General features: G+C 46.3%; 1 protein-coding gene across 2 annotated transcripts; it reads left to right on the top strand.

Annotated features, from left to right (window-relative positions):
• Positions 1–4945: 4945 nt before the first annotated feature.
• LOC136549729 (sodium/hydrogen exchanger 6-like) lies at positions 4946–20147 on the top strand. 2 transcript variants are annotated; one of them, XM_066541125.1, is made up of 22 exons: positions 4950–5505; positions 7291–7342; positions 7469–7528; positions 7674–7698; positions 7770–7855; positions 7934–8045; positions 9000–9062; positions 9153–9172; positions 9245–9342; positions 10146–10174; positions 10571–10602; positions 10701–10748; positions 10827–10887; positions 10971–11068; positions 11162–11237; positions 11342–11361; positions 11889–11986; positions 12063–12172; positions 18509–18586; positions 19169–19263; positions 19342–19424; positions 19655–20147. In XM_066541125.1, the coding sequence occupies exons 1-22, from the start codon at positions 5301–5303 to the stop codon at positions 19696–19698; spliced, it is 1593 nt and encodes a 530-aa protein (XP_066397222.1). In that variant the 5' UTR covers positions 4950–5300; the 3' UTR covers positions 19699–20147. The 2 variants fall into 2 exon arrangements, 1 of the variants encoding a protein (XP_066397222.1); XR_010782015.1 differs by lacking the exons at positions 19342–19424; positions 19655–20147 and adding an exon at positions 18160–18305 and having other exon boundaries at positions 4946–5505; positions 19169–19227.
• Positions 20148–20214: the final 67 nt, after the last annotated feature.

Here is a 20214-nt window from a genome sequence, read left to right on the forward strand (position 1 = left end):
TTTCAATTTACTTGCTCAACCACCCCGAAGCTTTTATCTCACCACCAAGTACCTACATTATCAACCTAAGCACATTTTGGTACTCAACTCTTGTTGGGTCCTTTTGGGTTAGTCAACAAGTGCTTAGACACCCAAATGGCCTTAGTACTAGTTTGTGGTGAACACATCACCTTGCTAGTGCTAACTCCTTTTGTGGTCTTCCTAAGCATATTATCATAAACAAATGTGTTCGGCTTAGGGATGTTACCATTTGGGCAATCATAGCTTAGATGCCCCTTTCTTTTACAAGCATAGCATATGCGACCTTTGTTTGTTTTATGCTTGTTTTGCTTGTATGGACATCTATCAACCTTGTGGCCCATCTCATTGCATCCATAGCATCTTCTTGTTGCAACTTGGGCTACCTTTCTTGACTCTTGATATATTGGGCATTTCTTGGTAGGATGCCCCAATTTCTTGCTCATGAGACAAGCGCTTTGTCCATCACTCTTCACTTGCTTGGCCTCCTTGATTGAAGCCTTTTGAGTGGCGGCTTCAACCTTGTCGGCCCAATTCTTATGTGGACACATAGCCCACTCATGTCCATACAATCCACAACCATAGCACATACTTTTTCCATGTTTCTTGCTCTTGGTTGTGTTGGCCTTGCTTGAAATGTGATTCCTTTGTTGGGTTTTGAAGGAAGCAAGGTTTGAACCCTTCTCAAGCTTCTTCACCATGTTATCACGGTTATCTTGAGAAGGTTGTGCTTTCTCCTTACCTTTCAATCGAATCACATCTTTCTTTAATCTTTTCACCTCTTCTTTGAGCTCTATGTTTTCTATAAATTTTTGCTCAATCGAAGATTGGCTTGCTTGAGAAGCACACTCATTAGCACAAGAAATATTCAATTGAGATTGTGTACAAGTGAGTGTGTGAGTAGGAGGTTGAGATGATTTTACCGTTGTAATCACAACCTCATGAGCCACCTCAAGCATGATGCTTGATTCTACTAATTCTTCATGAGAGCACTTGAGATGAACATAGTTTGCTTGTAGCACATTATATTTGCTTGAGAGTTCATCTAATTTTGCCTTGAGCTCAAAGTTTTCCTTCTCTAGTTGTGAAACACTAGAAGAGGAGTTAGTAACTAAAGCATGCTCAATTGATAATTTTTCATACCTCTCATTTATGGCCTTTAGCTCTTGCAATTTGGAGATGAGAAACTTTTCTTGATTTTGAAGTGATTGCTCTTGTTTCTCATTCTCTTCCTCTAGCTCATCATTCTTCTCAACTAGCTTCATGAGAATGAGCTTGTCTTTGTTGCTTAGATGATCAAGAGTGTAGCTATCTTCAATTTTAATATCACTCTCTTCTTGATCATCTACTCGTGCTATCTCCTTGGCTTGATCTTTCTTGCTAGCCTTCTTCTTGCTTTTCTTGGCCATGAGACACAAGTGATGAGTATCATGAGATATTGAGGTTGACTCATCACTTGGCCGCCACCGAGCTTGAGCCTCATCATCATAGACTGCCTGCTGTCCGGCTGCCTCAGCCATACCGGACATGTTTGGCAGGGATACCGAACACGTCTGGTATGTGCTTGCAGATAGCGTAGTCGCCTCGGCTTGCACCTCTTGCTCTGGCTCGACGCTCTTGAGGTCTTGTGAGGCTTCTTCACCGCATGAAGACATAATGGACATATTTTTCATTGACTCGACCTCAAGTGCATCATCGCATTTGGATTTTCCATATACCTCAACGAGTTTGGTCCAAATGAGATGATCACTCTCAGGAGGTGGTTGTCCATTGAATATTGCCTCATCTTGAACCTCTACACTCAATGTACTCAAAATGATATTAATAGCTTGAGCATTGAGTTGCACGCATATTTCTTCCTCTTTTGATAAATTCTTAAAGTTGCTCCAATCAACTATAGGAAGAGGTATGCTTGCAAACATAATATGCTCAATAAGAGGACTAATATCTTTAAAAGCATTGAGTACATGAATTGACCAAGATAGAAAGTTTGAATCATCATTTTGGAGAAGCATCGGCTCCAACTCGATAGACGTCGACATCCTTTTCTCACGGTGGTGAAGCTTTAGGTGAGAACCTCGCTCTGATACCAATTGAAAGGATCTAGGATGTCGCCTAGAGGGGGGTGAATAAGCGTTTCTGAAAAATCAACACCTTTAAGAGCAGAAATGATTAGTAATAGGAGTTTCCAAAATGGAAACTCCAAATCAAAGTAATACAACCCCTCACAAGTTAGCCACAAAGTATATAAAAGATACTAGATAAACTTAGGGAGCCAAACAACGGCAACCAAAGAGTTGAATCAAAATGCACTAGTCAGTTAATGTCGGAAGTCCCGACAGTTTGGGTCAGAACTTCTGACGTGTCAGAAGTCCTGACGTTTGGGTCAGAACTTCCGATGTGTCAGAAGTCCTGACAGTTTGGGTCAGAACTTCCAACGCAAACTGTCAGCACTTCCGACCCCTATGGGAAATGAACTACAAGTGCTAAAATGAACTTTGTGATGCTGATAACTTACAAACCCACTTCCTAGTGGTAAGGTAAGATGTTGGGTCACTCTCTTGACGTTGATAAGCCACCACTCCGTAGATCGAGGCCCAAACCCTAAGAAATAGCTAGAGAGAGGAAGATAACCAAATACATATAAATTCGAGCAAATCACAACAACAACAAGCACGCGGGAGACAAGAATTTATCCCGAGGTTTGGCAGCCCCACAAAGGAGCTCCTACGTCCTCGTTGTTGAGGTGACCACTTTGGTCGGAGTCTCTTCCACCTCCTTGCCTCACTCAAGGATACCACAAAGGTCACTTGAGTTTCTTCACTAGAAAACAAAGGTAATACAAACTTCCCAAGGCTCTTCCACAAGATGGAAGCTCTTGGGCGACGTCTAGCCGGCTAGGGGAAAATCCCCAAGAGTAACAAATGCAAATCAAACCGGCTTGACGAAGAAATCAAGTGCTCAAGCTTGCTCAAAGTGTTTTTCTCACTCAATCCACTCTCCAATCACTCAAACCCTTTGGGAATCAAAGTTGGAAGCAAAGGAGTGAAGAGAGGGGAGCCTAGAATGCTTGGGGGCTATTTTGGCCGAGTGTTCGTTGCAATGAAGTGAGTGGGCAACGGTTAGAAAGATGGAGAGGGGTATATATACTCCAAGGCAAAAACTAACCATTCAGATCTACATCAGGAGTTCCGACGCAGATCTCGGGACTTCCGACGTATGAAGAAAACACTATTCATGCGAGGTCAAAGTCCACCTGAGACAACCAACGTCGGGACTTCCGACAAACGTCGGGACTTTCGACGTGCACAGTCAGCAGGTCAGTAGAACCATCGATGCCAGGACTCCCGGCTTGGGTCGGGACTTCCGACTGTCGGGAGTTCCAACGTCCACAGTCATCGCACAGGCAGTGACTGGGAGTCAGCACTTCCGGCAAGAGTCATGACTTCCGACTGTCGGGAGTTCTGGCTTACGTCGGGACTTCCGACACCGACAGTCATAGAAAATTATTCTTTGTGCTCGTGAAGTGTTAGAGTGTCTCTCTTTTGATTTAATTATTATGCTTAAGCACTCTATCTTCCTCAGACCACCTAAACTTGCATCCCTCTTAATAGTACGGCATACCTATTAACTCAAGATCAAAAGAAAAACGAAATTAAACCTTTTGAGTTGATCTTCTTTAAATTGATGCTGTGTCTTTCAATATTCATCAAGTGAGGGTGCCAACATGTCAATATTAATCTTATCACTTGAGCATAGCCATCTTAAGCACGTGACTTGATTCCATTCATCAAATATGAATAACTCCAAATGCATCAAGTCACTTTAATCAACTTGTCCAATATAGATTTGATCCTTCACATCAATATGACCATCTTAGTTTGATTAGTACCTCAACTAAATGCAAGTACTTTCTTCTTCATCCTAGCTAGGTTCTTCGGCCGCCAAGCCGTCGCTTGCCCTTCACCCTTGCTTAGTACCTCTAAGCCTTTCCTTGCTATCTTCACCATCTCAAGCTATTAAGTCACATCTTGTGTTGAATCATCCATTCATATGTATTGTTATCTTTTTCATTTCAATTTAGCAAGTTTCAAATATGAGACCATTCCATATGCAATCCCTTATGTCTCATTAACTAATACTCACGAGCTTGCTTTCACATAGTACATGGAAATTCCACAATAAACAAGCATTTGCATGAATTCCATTTGCATTGTTGTCTTGTGCTTGAACTAGATTGTTTATACAACAACACATCATTTTGGCTTTAATTAAGTACCTGTGAGATAACCTATTACTTGTCCACACTTAGCAAACGGGTTAATTCTTTAATCACGTTGTCATTCAATCATCCAAAACCCACTAAAGGGCTAGATGCACTTTCAATACTTTTTGCGGATCTCGCGGGTTTGCGTGGAAATTCACTTGTGTCCAACGGGCTGAATGTTAACTCACTTTTGGCATGACAATAGTGGTCCGCAATCAATTGGCAGCTGGTCCGCAACAGCCGCATACAACTATTTTGCGGGGCAGGGCGAGTGGGTAGCGTTAAGAACCCACCCTGTCTGCATTCTTAATTGCAACACTATGGGCTATGGCTCATAGGAGTATGCCCTTATCGTTACATGGTCACTTGGTCAGTATGTGTGCATGTGTCAGTCAAAAAACACTGTGGCATTTGACCTCACACAACTTAACCACAAAACAAGTTCACGGGTCCTTCTCTGTGCACATAAACAAAAGAAAATGCACTGCTCATTCGAGAGGAGACACCTGGTTGGCTATAGTACATCACACGAAGGCCGAAGAACTTCAACTTAAGAGACTTCGTTTTCAATCGTGTCTCTCGCAATTTAAACATCAAGCTTGACCATTTCTCTCTCTACAAAGACGTAATCATAATAATGGACAAAACACATCAAATTTGCAGCCCGTTCTTCGGGACTGATGACTTTTCTTTCTGTTGGTTAGAACAAGACAAGCACGAAAGCTTGCCGAACAATCGAATCAAAGCATCGAACAGCAACAACATCTAGCACGAAGCACCGGCGTTGTACGCATCCAGGAATCGCGGGCCCACCACTGCCCGCAGGCCCCCGCATTCGCCCCGTCGCGGCGTCGGCCCCTTCTGCCCCTCCCCCCCGAGCCGAGCCGTCCACGAACCACCCGCGCTACCTCCGATTCTTCACGAGACCCCGGGGCCTTCTTTCTAGAACCTCCTCCGCTCCGACCAATCCCTTGACCGGGCCACGCCCGAGCGAGACTAGCGGCCGGCGGGGGACATGGCGCTGGAGCTGAGCCTGGCCTCGGCTTCGCCGCCGGCGGGCGGCGGCTTGGCGCAGCCGCCGCCCGGGAAGGAGCAGCAGGTGGCCGGGGTGGGGATTCTGCTGCAGATCTCCATGCTCGTGCTCTCCTTCGTCCTCGGACACGTCCTGCGCCGCCACCGCTTCTACTACCTCCCCGAGGCCAGCGCCTCGCTCCTCATCGGTACATACGCACCACCATGCCTTACCTACCTCCCTGGCCGCCCTCCTACGGCGTGTGAATTTGGAAGCAAGGAGTCCCAATGGGACACGGGAGTTATTTCAGGGAAGTAGGATGGTCGAAGGGATCCATCACTTTTGTGCACCTGCACCAGTAGGAACTCAGGGGTATTCTGGGCTGAAATGTTAGGCGTAGACGCATGGTGGCCACTCACTGTGGTACGCTGTGGCTGTGGGCGATGCATTTAGGGCGATGATTTTAGATGCTACAAGTCTTCGTTCTCAAGTTCATTTAGTATGCTTCGTCGAGTTTCTTACAAAATTGGAGCGTGTCCATGTCGGAAAACTTATAAAAAACATAATGGTTAGTTCATCATTGCTTTTGTTCCTTGACATGTTGACTATCATCAGCACCTATCCGAACAGCTTTTAAGTCAGTGGCCTGTATCCTCAGGATGCAATGCCTGCGTTCAGTTCAGTTTCACATCTCTAGTCTCCTCTTTTTTTCAAGCAATCATCTCTAGGATCCTTGCTCCTTGACACACTGACGAAAATAACGGCTGAATGTTAACTCACTTTTGACTTGGATAAAGGAGATTTCTGTTTTGTTGCTACCATTTCTATTTGAAATCCCTATTTGCGATGTCATGCTAAAAGATGTTGATAGTGCAAGTTTATTTGAGGGTAAATGGTTATGGTAATCCCCTTGAAGAAAGTTATCCAAAATGTGCCCTCTAGCTAGGCAATGTGAGTCATTGAACTATCTCTAAAGTATGGAAATAAGAACCTTTGGTTGAGTGAAAAGATGAAAAATAATCTTTGTGGGGTATGTAATCTTGATTACTGAAATTTATTGCAGTAATACACATTGAGTTGTACCTTTGAAAGAAAAAAAATTCTTCTATTGAAGCCTATGGCTCTGTCATGGTTTTCTGTTGACTGATGTCATAAGGTAGCTTGTGTTAAATGGTACATGATGACTAGATTATATCAGAATCATCTTTTTCGTTCATCCTCATATCAACAAATGGGGTGATGGGATATTGCCTAACTTGAATGGGGTGCTAGTGCTCATTAGGGAGGAATTACAGCTCTGGTGTTTGGCTAGGGCTCAACGGGTTTCTTATCTCCTTGCTCTTGCACCAACTGACAGTTGATTTGTTGGTTGAGGTCGTTTTTTGACTTGCGATTATTTTTAGTGGCGAGCATGTATAAACGGTGTGTGGTGTCTGTATGGGTTCTAAACCATTTTCTTCTTCTTAATATAATCATATGCGTCTCTCATGTTTGACCAAGAAAAAAATTATGTCAACAAATGCATACTTGTAGCTGTAGGGTAAAGCATGCTGGGAGGTTATATCCATTGCAGTCAAGCAAAATTGCTTCCCAAAACATCACACAAGAGGACTTAAAAAGGTTTTTTTGGTATTTATTATGGACTGACAAATTTCAACACCCAAGTTTGATCACCAGAAAAAAAAAATTAAATGCACAATTCCATGTAGTGATTCACAATAGCTTCTGTTGTTTGATCAATGAGAACCACCAGAAAAAGTAGGCTTCTTGTATGTAAAGTGTGCTTCTGTGAAGCCAATTACTCAGGTCACAGGTCAGCCAATCAGAATCAGTAAAAAGAATGTAGGGAGAAACAATTGGGTGCTTTCCATTATTCTTGTTGTTATTGTACTTTCTTAAATTGGTGCTTCCCTCAAGGTCTATTTATTTGATTTTTGGCTCATGCATAGTGCAGTCATTCTTTAACTGTGGAACTTCAATGTTTCTATTGCAGGCTTAGTTGTTGGTGGCCTGGCTAATATTTCAAATACAGAGACCAACACAAGGTTTGCATTGTTTTTGCAATTTTATTTGTTATACATCTTCAATATCTGTTCGTTCATTGTGATTTAAATTTGCACAAGATTTGAGCATGCTACGATTGATTATGTCCTGTTTACTTCAATTTGCAGGACATGGTTCAACTTCCATGAAGAGTTCTTCTTCTTGTTCTTATTACCTCCGATAATATTATATCCTTTTTTGCAATTATTTTCTCCTATCACTTGGATTTTCTTGATGAAAAGAAAGGTCTACTACCTACCATAATGCTTATCCATAGCATCCGTACTGGAGTACTTTCAAATATTAAATTTGTATTCCTTGACTTCAATATACCCAGTCGGGATTCAGCTTATCTCCGGTTAGTACTTCACCATGGATACATTTTTCTTTATCTAAGCTACCTTTTGAAATCTCTTAATTGGTTTACAGAAACCATTCTTTGCAAACTTTGGGGCTATCGTAACTTTTGCAATTCTTGGGACATTCATTGCTTCTGTTGTAACAGGAGTTCTTGTGTAAGCAATTAACAAACTCTATTGACGAGATTTGCTGAAATATTTTGTTTCCTGAGTCTATTCTTTATTATACTGCAGCTATCTTGGTGGGCTGACGTTTCTAATGTACAAACTTCCACTGGTTGAATGCCTTATGTTTGGTGCTCTTATATCTGCAACTGATCCAGTCACAGTGCTATCAATATTCCAGGTGCCTGGATTTGTTTTTGTTGTAATTCTTGAATTTGTAGTTCGATATCATCTTCAACACCATTTTATTGAAATGTTTTGCCTTATCCCTATGTTTCTTATCTATGAAATTAATGCAAATTTTGGCCAGGAACTCACCAGTTAATAATTAAAGTTGTCTCTGTTCTTCGAAGAAGCTCCAGTGTTCTAGTTTCTCATTTATGAAACATTACATGCTATGGTTTATTGATACTTTAGTTGTTAGTGATTTTAAGTATGCTCTTTAGCCTAGGTTTATTGTAACTATCAGTAAATCATACCTTACACATTAAGTTGGGGATTTGAAAGAGAGATGCGGAATTTATTTTGATCATCCCCGCCTTGTAGCATTTTTAAACCTAACTGGCGCAATTATGCAGCCTATTATTCATTTGTTCAAAATAGAAAGCTAGTCATAGAAAGTTTTGCTGACTACTAAAATAAATATTAGCTTATGCAGTTGCATGTCAGATAGTAACCTAAGCTGCAATAGGAAATGAACAATAGATGGCTTGATACTATCTGGAACTTAAGGTTATCTGGAAAGGAAAAGGCTCATTCCCACTATCTGATAAAAAGTGAATACAAAATCTTAGTGCCATTGTTTTCTCATAGAGTTATGACTGTTTATGGTAGCTGTAAGTTTCAAAATGAAAATCCATGATAATCAGTATATACTGATGATTCATCAGAACAGATGTCGTCTTTAGCTGTAAAGTTAATGTACATTTCATCAGTTTAGTGAAGTTGTGCTAAGCAACCATTCTTACATGCTCTATTAGACGTCCTTCCTCCTTAGCCTTTCATTAAACAGATTCTGTTCCATTGCTAACCATGGTCCAGATTTAAGTACACATTAGGCTGGGAAAATGTCTGATTCTGAAGATGTTGTCCAAAGACTGATAATATACAACTCTTTGAATTTGTTTCTGTACAGGAACTGGGCTCTGATGTTAACTTGTATGCTTTGGTGTTTGGAGAATCTGTTTTGAATGATGCGGTCTGTTTTCACTTCTTTCCAGTTTACGTAAGAATAGTCCATACTTGTACTTATGACTAACTTGCCTGTGTCCCTGTTTGGAATGGACAGATGGCAATTTCTCTTTACAGGTCTGCCCTGGCTCTGAGCTGATGCGTATTTTTTCAAAACCATATGCTTCTTGCTTACATACATTTCTTCAGGACAATGTCATCAGTCAGAAGTCATGCAGCAGGTGGCGAGAACCTTTTTATGACGATTCTCCAATTTCTTGAGACCTTTGTTGGTTCAATGTCATCAGGTTGCACTTTTGCTCCACATTCAGTTGCACATGGCTCTAAAGTTTACAAAATTTTGTCCTCTACTATCGTGTGCATATGGAATTTGGCACTTCACGTATTGCAAGTTTTAGTACTGGGGAATTTCCATTTCTACCATTTTTTAAAATCTAAGGCTTTGTCTCTTGCTGAACCTATAAATAGGCAATATACAAATGTTCTAGGTGCAATTTTGTTTCAACTGAATCTGCTGCAGCGTTTGCCTGTTTGGTTGTTTTTACATCTACAGTCTTACAATAAGCATTGGTAAAATATCATGTCACCAATCTAACATCTAGTTGAATACTGGGCTACTCTTTTACCTAAAGGTACACGGTCTCACAGAAGCATGTTGTTCCTGTTCGCTTTCTTTAAACTGTCCTGGGTCAGTTTCCTATTTTTAGCTTCCTATCATATTTATTTGCACCTTCACTTTTGGAAACAATATCGATTTGAACAGTGAGTGACAGTATCATGTTGAGCTGCTGGACCTTGCAGTATCATGGAGTAGTTTTGTTTTAATGTTTCAAGTCTTTGGTGATCAGTTATTTTAACTACAACAAATGCATATCATTTCCTTATTTTTCTTCTGTCATTCTTGAAACAACAAACCAAGAGAGACTCTCTTGCTTAAATGATATTTGTTGCATGTCTCTTTTGATTCAGGGATGGATTTTTTCTGGGAATAAGCATACTTTTCACTCATAAAGTTTCTCTGATTTTTGTATGTTTTCCCTGTCCTTATTCATTCACGAGCTTATATAACCATTCCATATCCTGTTTGCAGGTGTGGGAGTTGGATTTATCTCTGCTCTTATATCCTTTTTCCCGAGTCTTAAATACAAAAGTTTGTTTCTATTATTTCTATCATACGAATGAATAGCTATACACACCTATTACAATTGATCTGTTGATCTAATGTAATGTGCTTTTAATTTTTTTGTTAGATGTATGGTGGAGCATATTTTGATGAACTCAATATATTTTGTCTTTTAGCCAACTTACACAGCAAATTTGTTGGCAACTTGGCATACCTTTTTTTTTTTACTATGTTCTTGCCTAATACATGTAGTAGTTAGTGAATCTGTAGTGTTGATTTCTAGAAAGCTTGATGCAAACTTGGAGCATTTTATTTGCTATTGTACGCCAACTGCTTGCTCTACTGCGCATTGAGTTACTATATGATCTTGTGAGCCCTTGACCACTCAATACCTATTCAAATATGCTGGATTGGACGTTGATAAGTAAGTCACCATGCTGCCTGTTTTCACTTTTCAGTATTTCTTTTGTTTCTACTGACTGATATATGTTAATTTATTTACTGATCTGCTTACTCTTTCAGTCTGCAGAACTTGGAGTGCTGCCTTTTTGTTCTCTTTCCATACTTTTCGTAAGAATACTTCTAAACTTCAATGTATTTTCCCTTTTGGGAGATCTATTTCAGTGGAACTTTGTGAACTATATACAGGTACATGTTAGCAGAAGGACTCGGCTTGTCAGGGATTGTTTCTATATTATTCACAGGGATGGTAAGTGCTATTGCCATTCACCATATTGTATCATTCATGCTTGTACTGTGGCTACAGCTGACACATTTCATATTTATCCTCAGGTTATGAAGCATTACACATATTCCAATCTGTCAGACAACTCACAGCGCTTTGTTTCCGCCTTTTTCCATTTACTGTCATCTTTAGCTGAAACATTTGTGTAAGCATCAGGAGCACTTTTAGTTGAGTAATTGCCTAATTGGAAAATATAACCATGCACTTTGTTCCTTATTTGCTGTTCCTTTTCTTTTAGGTTCATTTATATGGGATTCGATATTGCCATGGAAGAGCATAGCTGGTCACATGTTGGCTTCATCTTCTTCTCAATTGTATCCTTAAAAATCATTTCATCTTTTTAACTAAGAACAATTACTGGTTGTGGACTTTCAATTGTTTAGCTTAACTTTGGTTCCTTGACTTATTCAAAAAACAGATATTCATAGTTGTTGCAAGGTACTGCTACGATATCCCTTTACAACTGTAGTAGTTACTAGATTAAATAGCCACATATCTATGTTTGTTCCTCTATAGTTTGTAGCAGTGCTTATCTTGGGACTTACATGAATTTTATCATTGTGCAATGCCTATACTGAGATTTGAGGTGTTTGGTTTGAGGAATCGGGTGATCCATCACCTTCTTGCTTCTTATTTTCATGTTTGCTTTGAGGAATAGAATTGGTTGATCCGTGAACACTTCATCCTTGACAAGATCTATTTTATGTTTGCTTTGAGGAATAGAAGCATGCGGATGGAGTCATCATTGTGTGTCTATGGCAGTAAAGTACTCTAGAAAAAATGATCTATTCCTAAATCTATTCCAAAAATTTGATCTATTTTATCCAAGTTAAGCCTCAGTGCATGTGACAATCTGCTGCATTCTTACTGCTTTCATTTGTTGGAGGAATTTATATCCAATATGCCATGTTTTTTTTTATTTTGCTTTGCTTCAAGATAAACTTATGCATCTTTTTAATGTGTAGGGCTGCAAATGTCTTTTCTTGTGCATACTTGGTTAACATGTCTCGGCCACAACATCGGCGTATACCTCTAAAGCATCAAAAAGCACTCTGGTTCAGCGGTAAGTGCAATAATAGTTATGATTTGTACTGTAAACTGACACTATGAATCTCATTGCTATTTTTTTTGGCAAACAGGTCTTAGAGGGGCCATGGCTTTTGCACTTGCTCTCCAATCTGTGCATGAGCTTCCTGAAGGACATGGAAAAACGATATTCACCACTACCACAGCCATTGTTGTTTTGACGGTAATTACTTAGTTTTGACACTTCGTTTTGGCCACAGCACACCTCACATAAAACAGTGCCATATGTGATTAAACGCACCAGTGTCTTTGTTACAGCTTGGTAACATACATGTTGATAGGAACCCTAGTCCTATCGGGAACTGATCTCAGGTTGTATGAGTGGGAGGGGGGGAAGTCGAGGCTTGAGCGAGCGAGGAAGACGGCGCGGAGGCGCCGTGGCTGCGCAGGCGCGAGAAGGCAGAGGGCGGAGGTGCTACAGTACCGCCACTACAGTACCGCGGTACTGTTCACGGAAGGAAGAAGAAAGAAGGCGGCTAGGGTTTCTCTCGGCTCCCTGAGGAAGCCGGAAACAATAATTGTTTCTGCTTAATTAATCCCAAAGGGTGTTTACAATATATATAAGCCTCTCTAATAAATAATAGGAAATTATCTCTAAAATACTATAAAATAGAATAACTATGGGCTTTTAGCCCCCTCTGACCGGCAGCCTCCCTAGCCACTGTTGGGCCTGCGCCTATAGGGAATGCCGGTCATAACATCTCTCCCCGCCTGGACAAACAGCTCGTCCTCGAGGCTCGAGCTGGAACTTCGGGTAGGCCATCTTGAACTCAGCGACCGACTCCCAAGTGGCGTCCTCAACAGGCAGGCCACGCCACTGAATCAAAACCTTCCAGACACCGCGGCGCTGCTGGGCGCGCAACGCATGCTTCGGAGCAGGAAGGATGCGGCCATCCTGAGTCGGCAGAAGAGCACCGGGCGCTGCAGGCGGGTCGCCGCGGTGCTGCTTCAGCAAGCTGACGTGGAAGACATCATGGAAACGCGCACCATCCGGAAGCTGTAGGCGATACGCCACGCGCCTGATACGTTCGAGGACGCGGAAGGGGCCAGCCCACCGTGGCCCCAGCTTCTGCTTGGCGCGAGGGTCCAGGGACTGCGCGGTACGGTGAAGAAGGCGCAGCCAGACCCAAGCACCGACGTCGAACTCCACCTCTCTGATGAGCGTCGTAGTAGCGCTTGGTGAGCTGTTGAGCTTGGACGAGACGCTGCCGGACTTCGGCCAACATCTCATCCCGGCCACGGAGAAGAGCATCGGCCGCCTCTGTACGGGCAGTCTCCGGCCGGTAAGGCAGAATCGGCGGCGGGGGACGCCCGTACACCACCTCGAAGGGTGTCGCGCGAAGAGCCGTATGGAACGAAGTATTATAGCAATACTCCGCCCATGACAGCCAGTCCACCCATGCGCGAGGCCGATCACCTGTCACACAGCGTAGGTACATAGCAATCACCTTGTTGACCACCTCCGACTGGCCGTCCGTCTGAGGATGGAATGCTGTGCTCATACGAAGAGTCACGCCCGCCATTTTGAAGAGATCACGCTAGACGTGACCGGTAAACACGGGGTCCCGATCGCTGACAATGGATGTCGGGAACCCGTGGAGGCGGACGACGCCGTCGAAGAAGGCGCGGGCGACGGTAGCAGCCGTGTAGGGATGCCCGAGCGCAATAAAATGCGCATACATGGAGAAGCGGTCCACGACGGTGAGGATGACGGACTTGCCGCTGACCTTGGGCAAGCCCTCGATAAAGTCCATGGAGATGTCCGCCCATACTTGGGACGGCACCTCCAGGGGCTGCAGCAGCCCCGCTGGGCGCATGGCGTCGGTCTTGTTGCGCTGGCACACCTCGCAGGCGCGCACCCAGTCTTGGACAAGTGCGCCATCGCCGGGGATATAGAAATCCGAGCGAAGGCGGTGCAAGGTCTTCTGGATGCCCTCATGGCCGGCCCCATGGGCAAGCTGGACGGCCTGATGGCGAAGGTCGCTGGCGTCGGGGATGAAGATGGGGCGGCCGTGCAGCAGGAGACCGGCGTCCACACGCCAAGGAGCAGACAGCTCCCCCGCTGCCAAGCGTTCCTGCAATAAAACGGCGTCTGGGGCAGCAGCAGTGGCTCGGCGGACGTCGTCGAGGAAGGCGAACGAAGGCCCCGACGTGGCAGCCGCGGTCGCTGAAGCATCACGCGCCGTGGTCGGGTCAGCGTCGTGGCGGGACAGCGCGTCCGCCACTGTGTTCAGGCGCCCCGGCCGGTACTCCACGGCAAAGTCGAAGCCAAATAGCTTGCTGACCCACTGGTGCTGAGGCACGGTCGACAAGCGCTGATCCAGAAGGTACTTGAGGCTGTAGTGATCCGTTCGCACAACGAAGTGGCGACCCCAAAGATACGGCCGCCAATGCCGCACCGCCTGCACGAGCCCAATAAGCTCACGCTCATAGGCAGCTAGCTTGAGATGACGCGCCACAAACGGCTGGCTGAAGAACGCGAGGGGACCGGCGCCCTGGTGAAGGACGGCGCCGAACCCCGCACCCGAAGCGTCGTTGTCGACCATGAACACCTTGTTGAAGTCGGGCATCTGCAAAACCGGCTCGGTGGTGAGGGCGCTCTTGAGTGCCGAGAAGGCCGCCTGGGCCTCGTCGTCCCAGGAGAACGCGTCACGGTGCAAGAGGCGCGTCAGTGGCGCCGCGACGACGCCGAAGTCCCGGATGAACTTCCGGTAGTAGCCGGCGAGGCCGAGGAAGCCACGCAAGGCACGGGCGGACTGCGGGGTAGGCCAGGAAGCGACCGCCGCAATCTTTTCCGCATCCATGGCGACCCCCTCGGCGGAGATGACGTGGCCGAGGTACGCCACCGACGTCGCCCCAAATGAGCACTTAGAGCGCTTCAGGTGAAGTCGATGGGCGCGAAGAGCGTTGAGGACGACGCCGACGTGCTGCAGGTGCTCCGCCCAGGATGAGCTGTAAATCAAGATGTCATCGAAAAACACCAGCACGAACCTTCGAAGGTACGGGCGAAGAACATCGTTCATTAGGGCCTGGAATGTTGCCGGGGCGTTGGAGAGCCCAAATGGCATGACCAGGAACTCGTAGTGACCCTGATGGGTACGGAAGGCCGTCTTGCTGATGTCATCAGGGTGCATCCGCACCTGGTGATAGCCGGACCGCAGATCCAGCTTGGTGAAGAAGCGAGCGCCATGCAGCTCGTCTAGGAGCTCGTCCACCACCGGTATAGGAAACTTGTCCTTGGAGGTCTTCGCGTTAAGGGCGCGGTAGTCGATGCAGAACCTCCAGGAGTTGTCCGCCTTGCGAACAAGGAGGACCGGGGCGGAGAACGGCGAGGTGCTGGGCCGAATAATGCCCTGGGCCAGCGTCTCAGCACACTGACGTTCGAGCTCATCCTTCTGCAATTGCGGGTAGCGGTAGGGGCGCACCGCCATCGGCGCAGTCCCGGGAAGCAGGTGGATGCGGTGGTCGTACGGGCGCTGCGGAGGGAGCCCCGTGGGCTCGGCGAAGATGTCGTCGTACTGCAGGAGGAGACGGTCCAGCAGCGGCAGTCGCGGGTCAGCCGCGACCGCGGCCACAACCTGCTGGGGGGTGGGCGCCCTCGGCCCGGGCACCCCCTGCCACATGACGCGGCGTCCGTTCCGCCAGAACGACAGCGTGAGAGCGTCGCAATCCCACAGCACGGGCCCCAGTGTCCGGATGAAGTCGAAGCCAAGGATGAAGTCGAAGGCACCCAAGCTGAGGCCGACGCAGGTGATGGCGAGGTCCTCGTCGCCGATGCGGATGGGCACGTCACGTGCGATCCCTTCGCACGCCAGGCGATCACCATTGGCCACGGTGACACGTAGATGCTCGCCACCAGTGGGAGAGAGACCGAGGCGGCGCATCGCAGCCCCTTGGACGAAGTTGTGCGTCGAGCCGGTGTCGAGGAGGGCGAGGAAGTGCGCGCCCTTGACGGCGACCGGCAGCAGCATGGCGTTCGGTGGCTGGATACCAGCAACGGCGTGGAGGGACACCACAAGGGCGTTAGCCGTGCCCGAGGTGTCGTGGTCAGCCGCCAGCTCCTCCGCATGGGCGGCTGTAGGGCCGTCCGCAGCCGCTGCGTCGCCCGACTCGTCGTCGATGTAGTCGGTCGTCTCGAGGAAGAAGAGACGTTTGCACACGTGGCCGCGCACAAACGGCTCGTCGCGATTGAAGCACAGTCCTTGGCGACGACGTTCCGCCTGTTCGGCCGGTGAGAGACGACGGATCATGCGCGGCTGGCCGGGAATAGCAGGGGCAGCCGGCTGGGCCGGGGCCAGGGCAGCCGGCGTCGTCGGCGCGGGGCGTGGGCCGCGGCCCCCCTGCTGCTGCAACTGCTGGAGGGCAGGGAGGAATGCCGCCGTGCGACGCTCGAAAGCCCACGCGTAGTACATCGCCGTTTGCAGGTCTTGCGGGTGGTGCATCTCCACATCGCACTTGATGTGCTCGGGAAGGCCCCCCACATACAGCTGGGCCTTCTGGCGGGCGTTGAGCTCGGGTTCATGACAAAGGATGGCGTTGTAGCGTTCGGAGTAGTCCGCCACCGTAGAAGTGAAGGGCAGCCGGGCAAGCTCCGCCAAGCGGGTGCCCTGCGTTGGAGGACCGAAACAGAGCCGGCACAGCTCGCGAAACCGCTCCCAGGCCGGCATGCCTTCATCCTGTTCGAGGGCGTAGTACCAGGTCTGTGCCGCCCCACGGAGATGGTACGACGCCAGCCACGTGCGATCCGAGGCGAGAGTACGCTGGCCGCGGAAAAATTGCTCACACTGGTTGAGCCAGTTGAGCGGATCGACGCCCCCATCGTAGGTGGCGAACTCCAGTTTGTAGAACCGCGGCGGAGCGTGGGCGTCGGGGTGGCCGCTGCCCCCAGCGGCAGACGAGGCAGGAGCGCCGCCGTAGAGCAGGGACCCGTCGGTGCCCCCGTAGAACGTCCCGGACGCCGTGGCCGAAGGCACGACGGTGGTGGACACGGCTGACGGCGTCACGGTGGTAGCCGACGTGTAGACTGGCGGCGTCGTGCCCATCAGTGCCCACGACGGGATGGGCGACGGTGAGGCTGGCCACCGCAGTTGACGCAGGGGAACCCCCTGGCTGCCCTGCGGCATGCCGAGGGAGAAACTCGTGGGAAGGGACGTCATCGGCGCAGGCGGTGGCGGGGGCGGCTGCGACGCGGGCGGTGGAGGGGGCGGCGGAAGGAGGCCCGCCACAGATTGCTGCAGGGTGGAGACGTTGAGGCTGAGGGCATCCACCGTACGGCCGATCTGATCCATGTTGCGGGCAAATTGTTCCATCACACCGGCTAAACCCTCGAGGGTGAGAGCGGTGCCAGAGGTCTCCGAGAGTTCGGAGGACGCGGACGGCAGCGGAACGGACGACACCGGCGTCGGCAGGACGCCGGAGGATTGCGGAGCTGTGGACATCGTCCTGGAAATCTCTGATACCAAGGTGATAGGAACCCTAGTCCTATTGGGAACTGATCTCAGGTTGTATGAGTGGGAGGGGGGAAGTCGAGGCTTGAGCGAGCGAGGAAGACGGCGCGGAGGCGCGAGAAGGCAGAGGGTGGAGGCGCTACAGTACCGCCGCTACAGTGCTGAGGTACTGTTCATGGAAGGAAGAAGAAAGAAGGCGGCTAGGGTTTCTCCCGGCTCCCTGAGGAAGCCGGAAACAATAATTGTTTCTGCTTAATTAATCCCAAAGGGTGTTTACAATATATATAAGCCTCTCTCTAATAAATAATAGAAAATTATCTCTAAAATACTATAAAATAGAATAACTATGGGCTTTTAGCCCCCTCTGACCGGCAGGCTCCCTAGCCACTGTTGGGCCTGCGCCTATAGGGAATGCCGGTCATAACACATGTAGATTGCAGTTCCATGAGATAATGGACTAGGGTTGTAATTCAGTTACAATTACAACTGTCACAGTGCTTGTAGTTTGGTGCACTCGTAGCATTTGCTGGTTGCCTATTGCAAAGCTAAAATGTAAATTCTGCGAAGTCATATATATTAAATTTAGTAGCATGCACATTCTGTTTCTGTCAAGCAAACATGTTTTCTTTGTAAAAGGTTGAAATTATAGGCTTTCTGAAATGCCATATGTTATGGCCTCACCATCTGTGAATATGATGGTCAGGACGGTAACCGAAGAAAGTACCATCTGGTGTGCTGCTGGGCCAGGGATCTCAGGAACTTGGTTGTGGGACAAGCGTGGTTTCCCTCCCTGGTTTAGATTGTTGCTCACCTATCTTCTACCTGTGGCGTGATTTTTCTAATTAACTAGTATGTGTGAACATGTTGCTTTCATATTTTTATTCCTTCTTTAATAAAATGACACTCTACTGTCCTGCATGTTCAAAGACAAAAAAATGCTATATGTTGGAATGATACACAACATAACCATTATATCTTTACAAGTCTACTTTATTGCTTTTTTTTTGAAATCTCTACTTTATTGCTGTGATCAACTATGACTAATCACCCAGGTACTTCTCATTGGAGGGTCGACAGGAACTATGCTTGAAGCTTTGGATGTTGTTGGAGATGAAAACACATCAATAGAAGTAAGACTTGCTTATCTTATAGCTTACTTGTATGACACGTGTGACTATGGCCATTATATGGTATTTGGAATATCTAGTGGAATTCACATTTTGGTATGAGTTCATAGACATTCAATTTCCCTACCGAGTTACTTGTATTTTAATATTTAATAAATGGAAGAATCTGCCTTCTAGTCTCCACTAGAATGGGCACTGGTAAACTTCTGTGCAGTTTGCTACAGCACACTCTGGCTATTGTACTACAATAACTTTAGTTTATGACATGGTTGAGGGGAGGGGGCTATTCTTTTAATATTGTGGCGTCTGAGTGAGACAGGGAGAATACCATAAAGGTAGCCAAAATATTAAAATTACAGTACCAAAATTTGGCTATTTTGTTAAGGGTTTATTGGTACTGCTCCGGACAGACCTAGACTATGCTTAGTGGAAGTGTGGTTGATTATCCACCTTTACTCACACATTTAAATGATTTTAGGTTATTTTACTCTTTTGTGTCATACTATTTCCTTGCTTTTAACACATATGAGGCCCTTAAAAAAACGTCTGAGGCTACTTTAACATTTCTATTTTCACCATTCTTAGAATTACGAGGACAATGGTTATATGCCTCCAAGTTATGAAGAAGGTACATCATCTGGGGGAGGATTGAGAATGAAACTCAAACAGCTCCACAAAAGGTATTTGTTCTGTGTTTTCATTTGCTTACAGATCGTGTCACAGAAACAATAGCTTATCCTTTTCTAATGATGATGCAGCACGACATCATTCACTGCCCTTGACAAGAACTATCTCACTCCATTTTTCACGAGTCAAACAGATGGCGACGACGACGACTTCAGTGAGTGACTTATTTGTTTAACAATTGTGCAGTAAATGATGTCACCAAACTATGGAAATTGATAGTTTGTGTGCTACTTATGATTACTTGTGTATCATAATTATCTCTGTCCTCTACACTAAATCTTGTCAGTTTACTTAGCAATTCATGATGAGCAATTAGTTCTATCTACAAACACTGATTCTCCCACTTATTTCTGAGATTGTTTGGTCTCTAATTCATTGTGGCAGGTCAGCAACCCCAAAACCGAAGGATAGCGTTTTATGATCAATAGTAGAATTTGACACTCTACATATCAAGCTAAATACACGGAGCAGAACTGACGTGCATGACAGCGTGTGTGAGATTTGGTTGAACAAAATATAGCAGGAGCATACTTAGTTGAGTAGCATATGGCAGAGCATATCTGTATACTGTAGGACAGAAATCATAAGGCTCGAATCAGTTGTTCCCCTAGGGGATGAGGATGGTGATAGCCAGTCAGCATGTATATATTCTAGGCCGCCTTGAGAATTTAGTGGGACTCAAGATGAAAAGCAGTGTGTTGTTGGAACTTTGTCTGGTTATACCTTGTGTTAGGTTGACCATTGTTCAATATGTCGGTTATTATGCGCTTGTTGTAAAGTGACGCGTTGCATGCACCAGTTGTCTGGCTGGTTGCGGACTACAATGGTGCCATGGCTGAAAGTACGCTGAGTTTAAGCAAAATTATTTTGGCGTTAACATTTGCTCCTACTTCAACAAAGTAAATGGTTGGCGTTGTTAAGCTGGAACTGGAAATTTAGCTCAG

The sequence above is a fragment of the Miscanthus floridulus genome, chromosome 4 (genome assembly GCF_019320115.1).
Source record: "Miscanthus floridulus cultivar M001 chromosome 4, ASM1932011v1, whole genome shotgun sequence".
Lineage (NCBI taxonomy): Eukaryota > Viridiplantae > Streptophyta > Magnoliopsida > Poales > Poaceae > Miscanthus > Miscanthus floridulus.

Bases quoted from the DNA above. Each gene is read 5' to 3' on its own strand.
- LOC136549729 (XM_066541125.1), top strand. From the start codon at position 5,301: ATGGCGCTGGAGCTGAGCCTGGCCTCGGCTTCGCCGCCGGCGGGCGGC. The intron at 10,603-10,700 runs GTAAGTCACCAT...TTACTCTTTCAG, and splicing joins GCTGGATTGGACGTTGATAA to TCTGCAGAACTTGGAGTGCT. The intron at 10,888-10,970 runs GTAAGTGCTATT...ATTTATCCTCAG, and splicing joins CTATATTATTCACAGGGATG to GTTATGAAGCATTACACATA.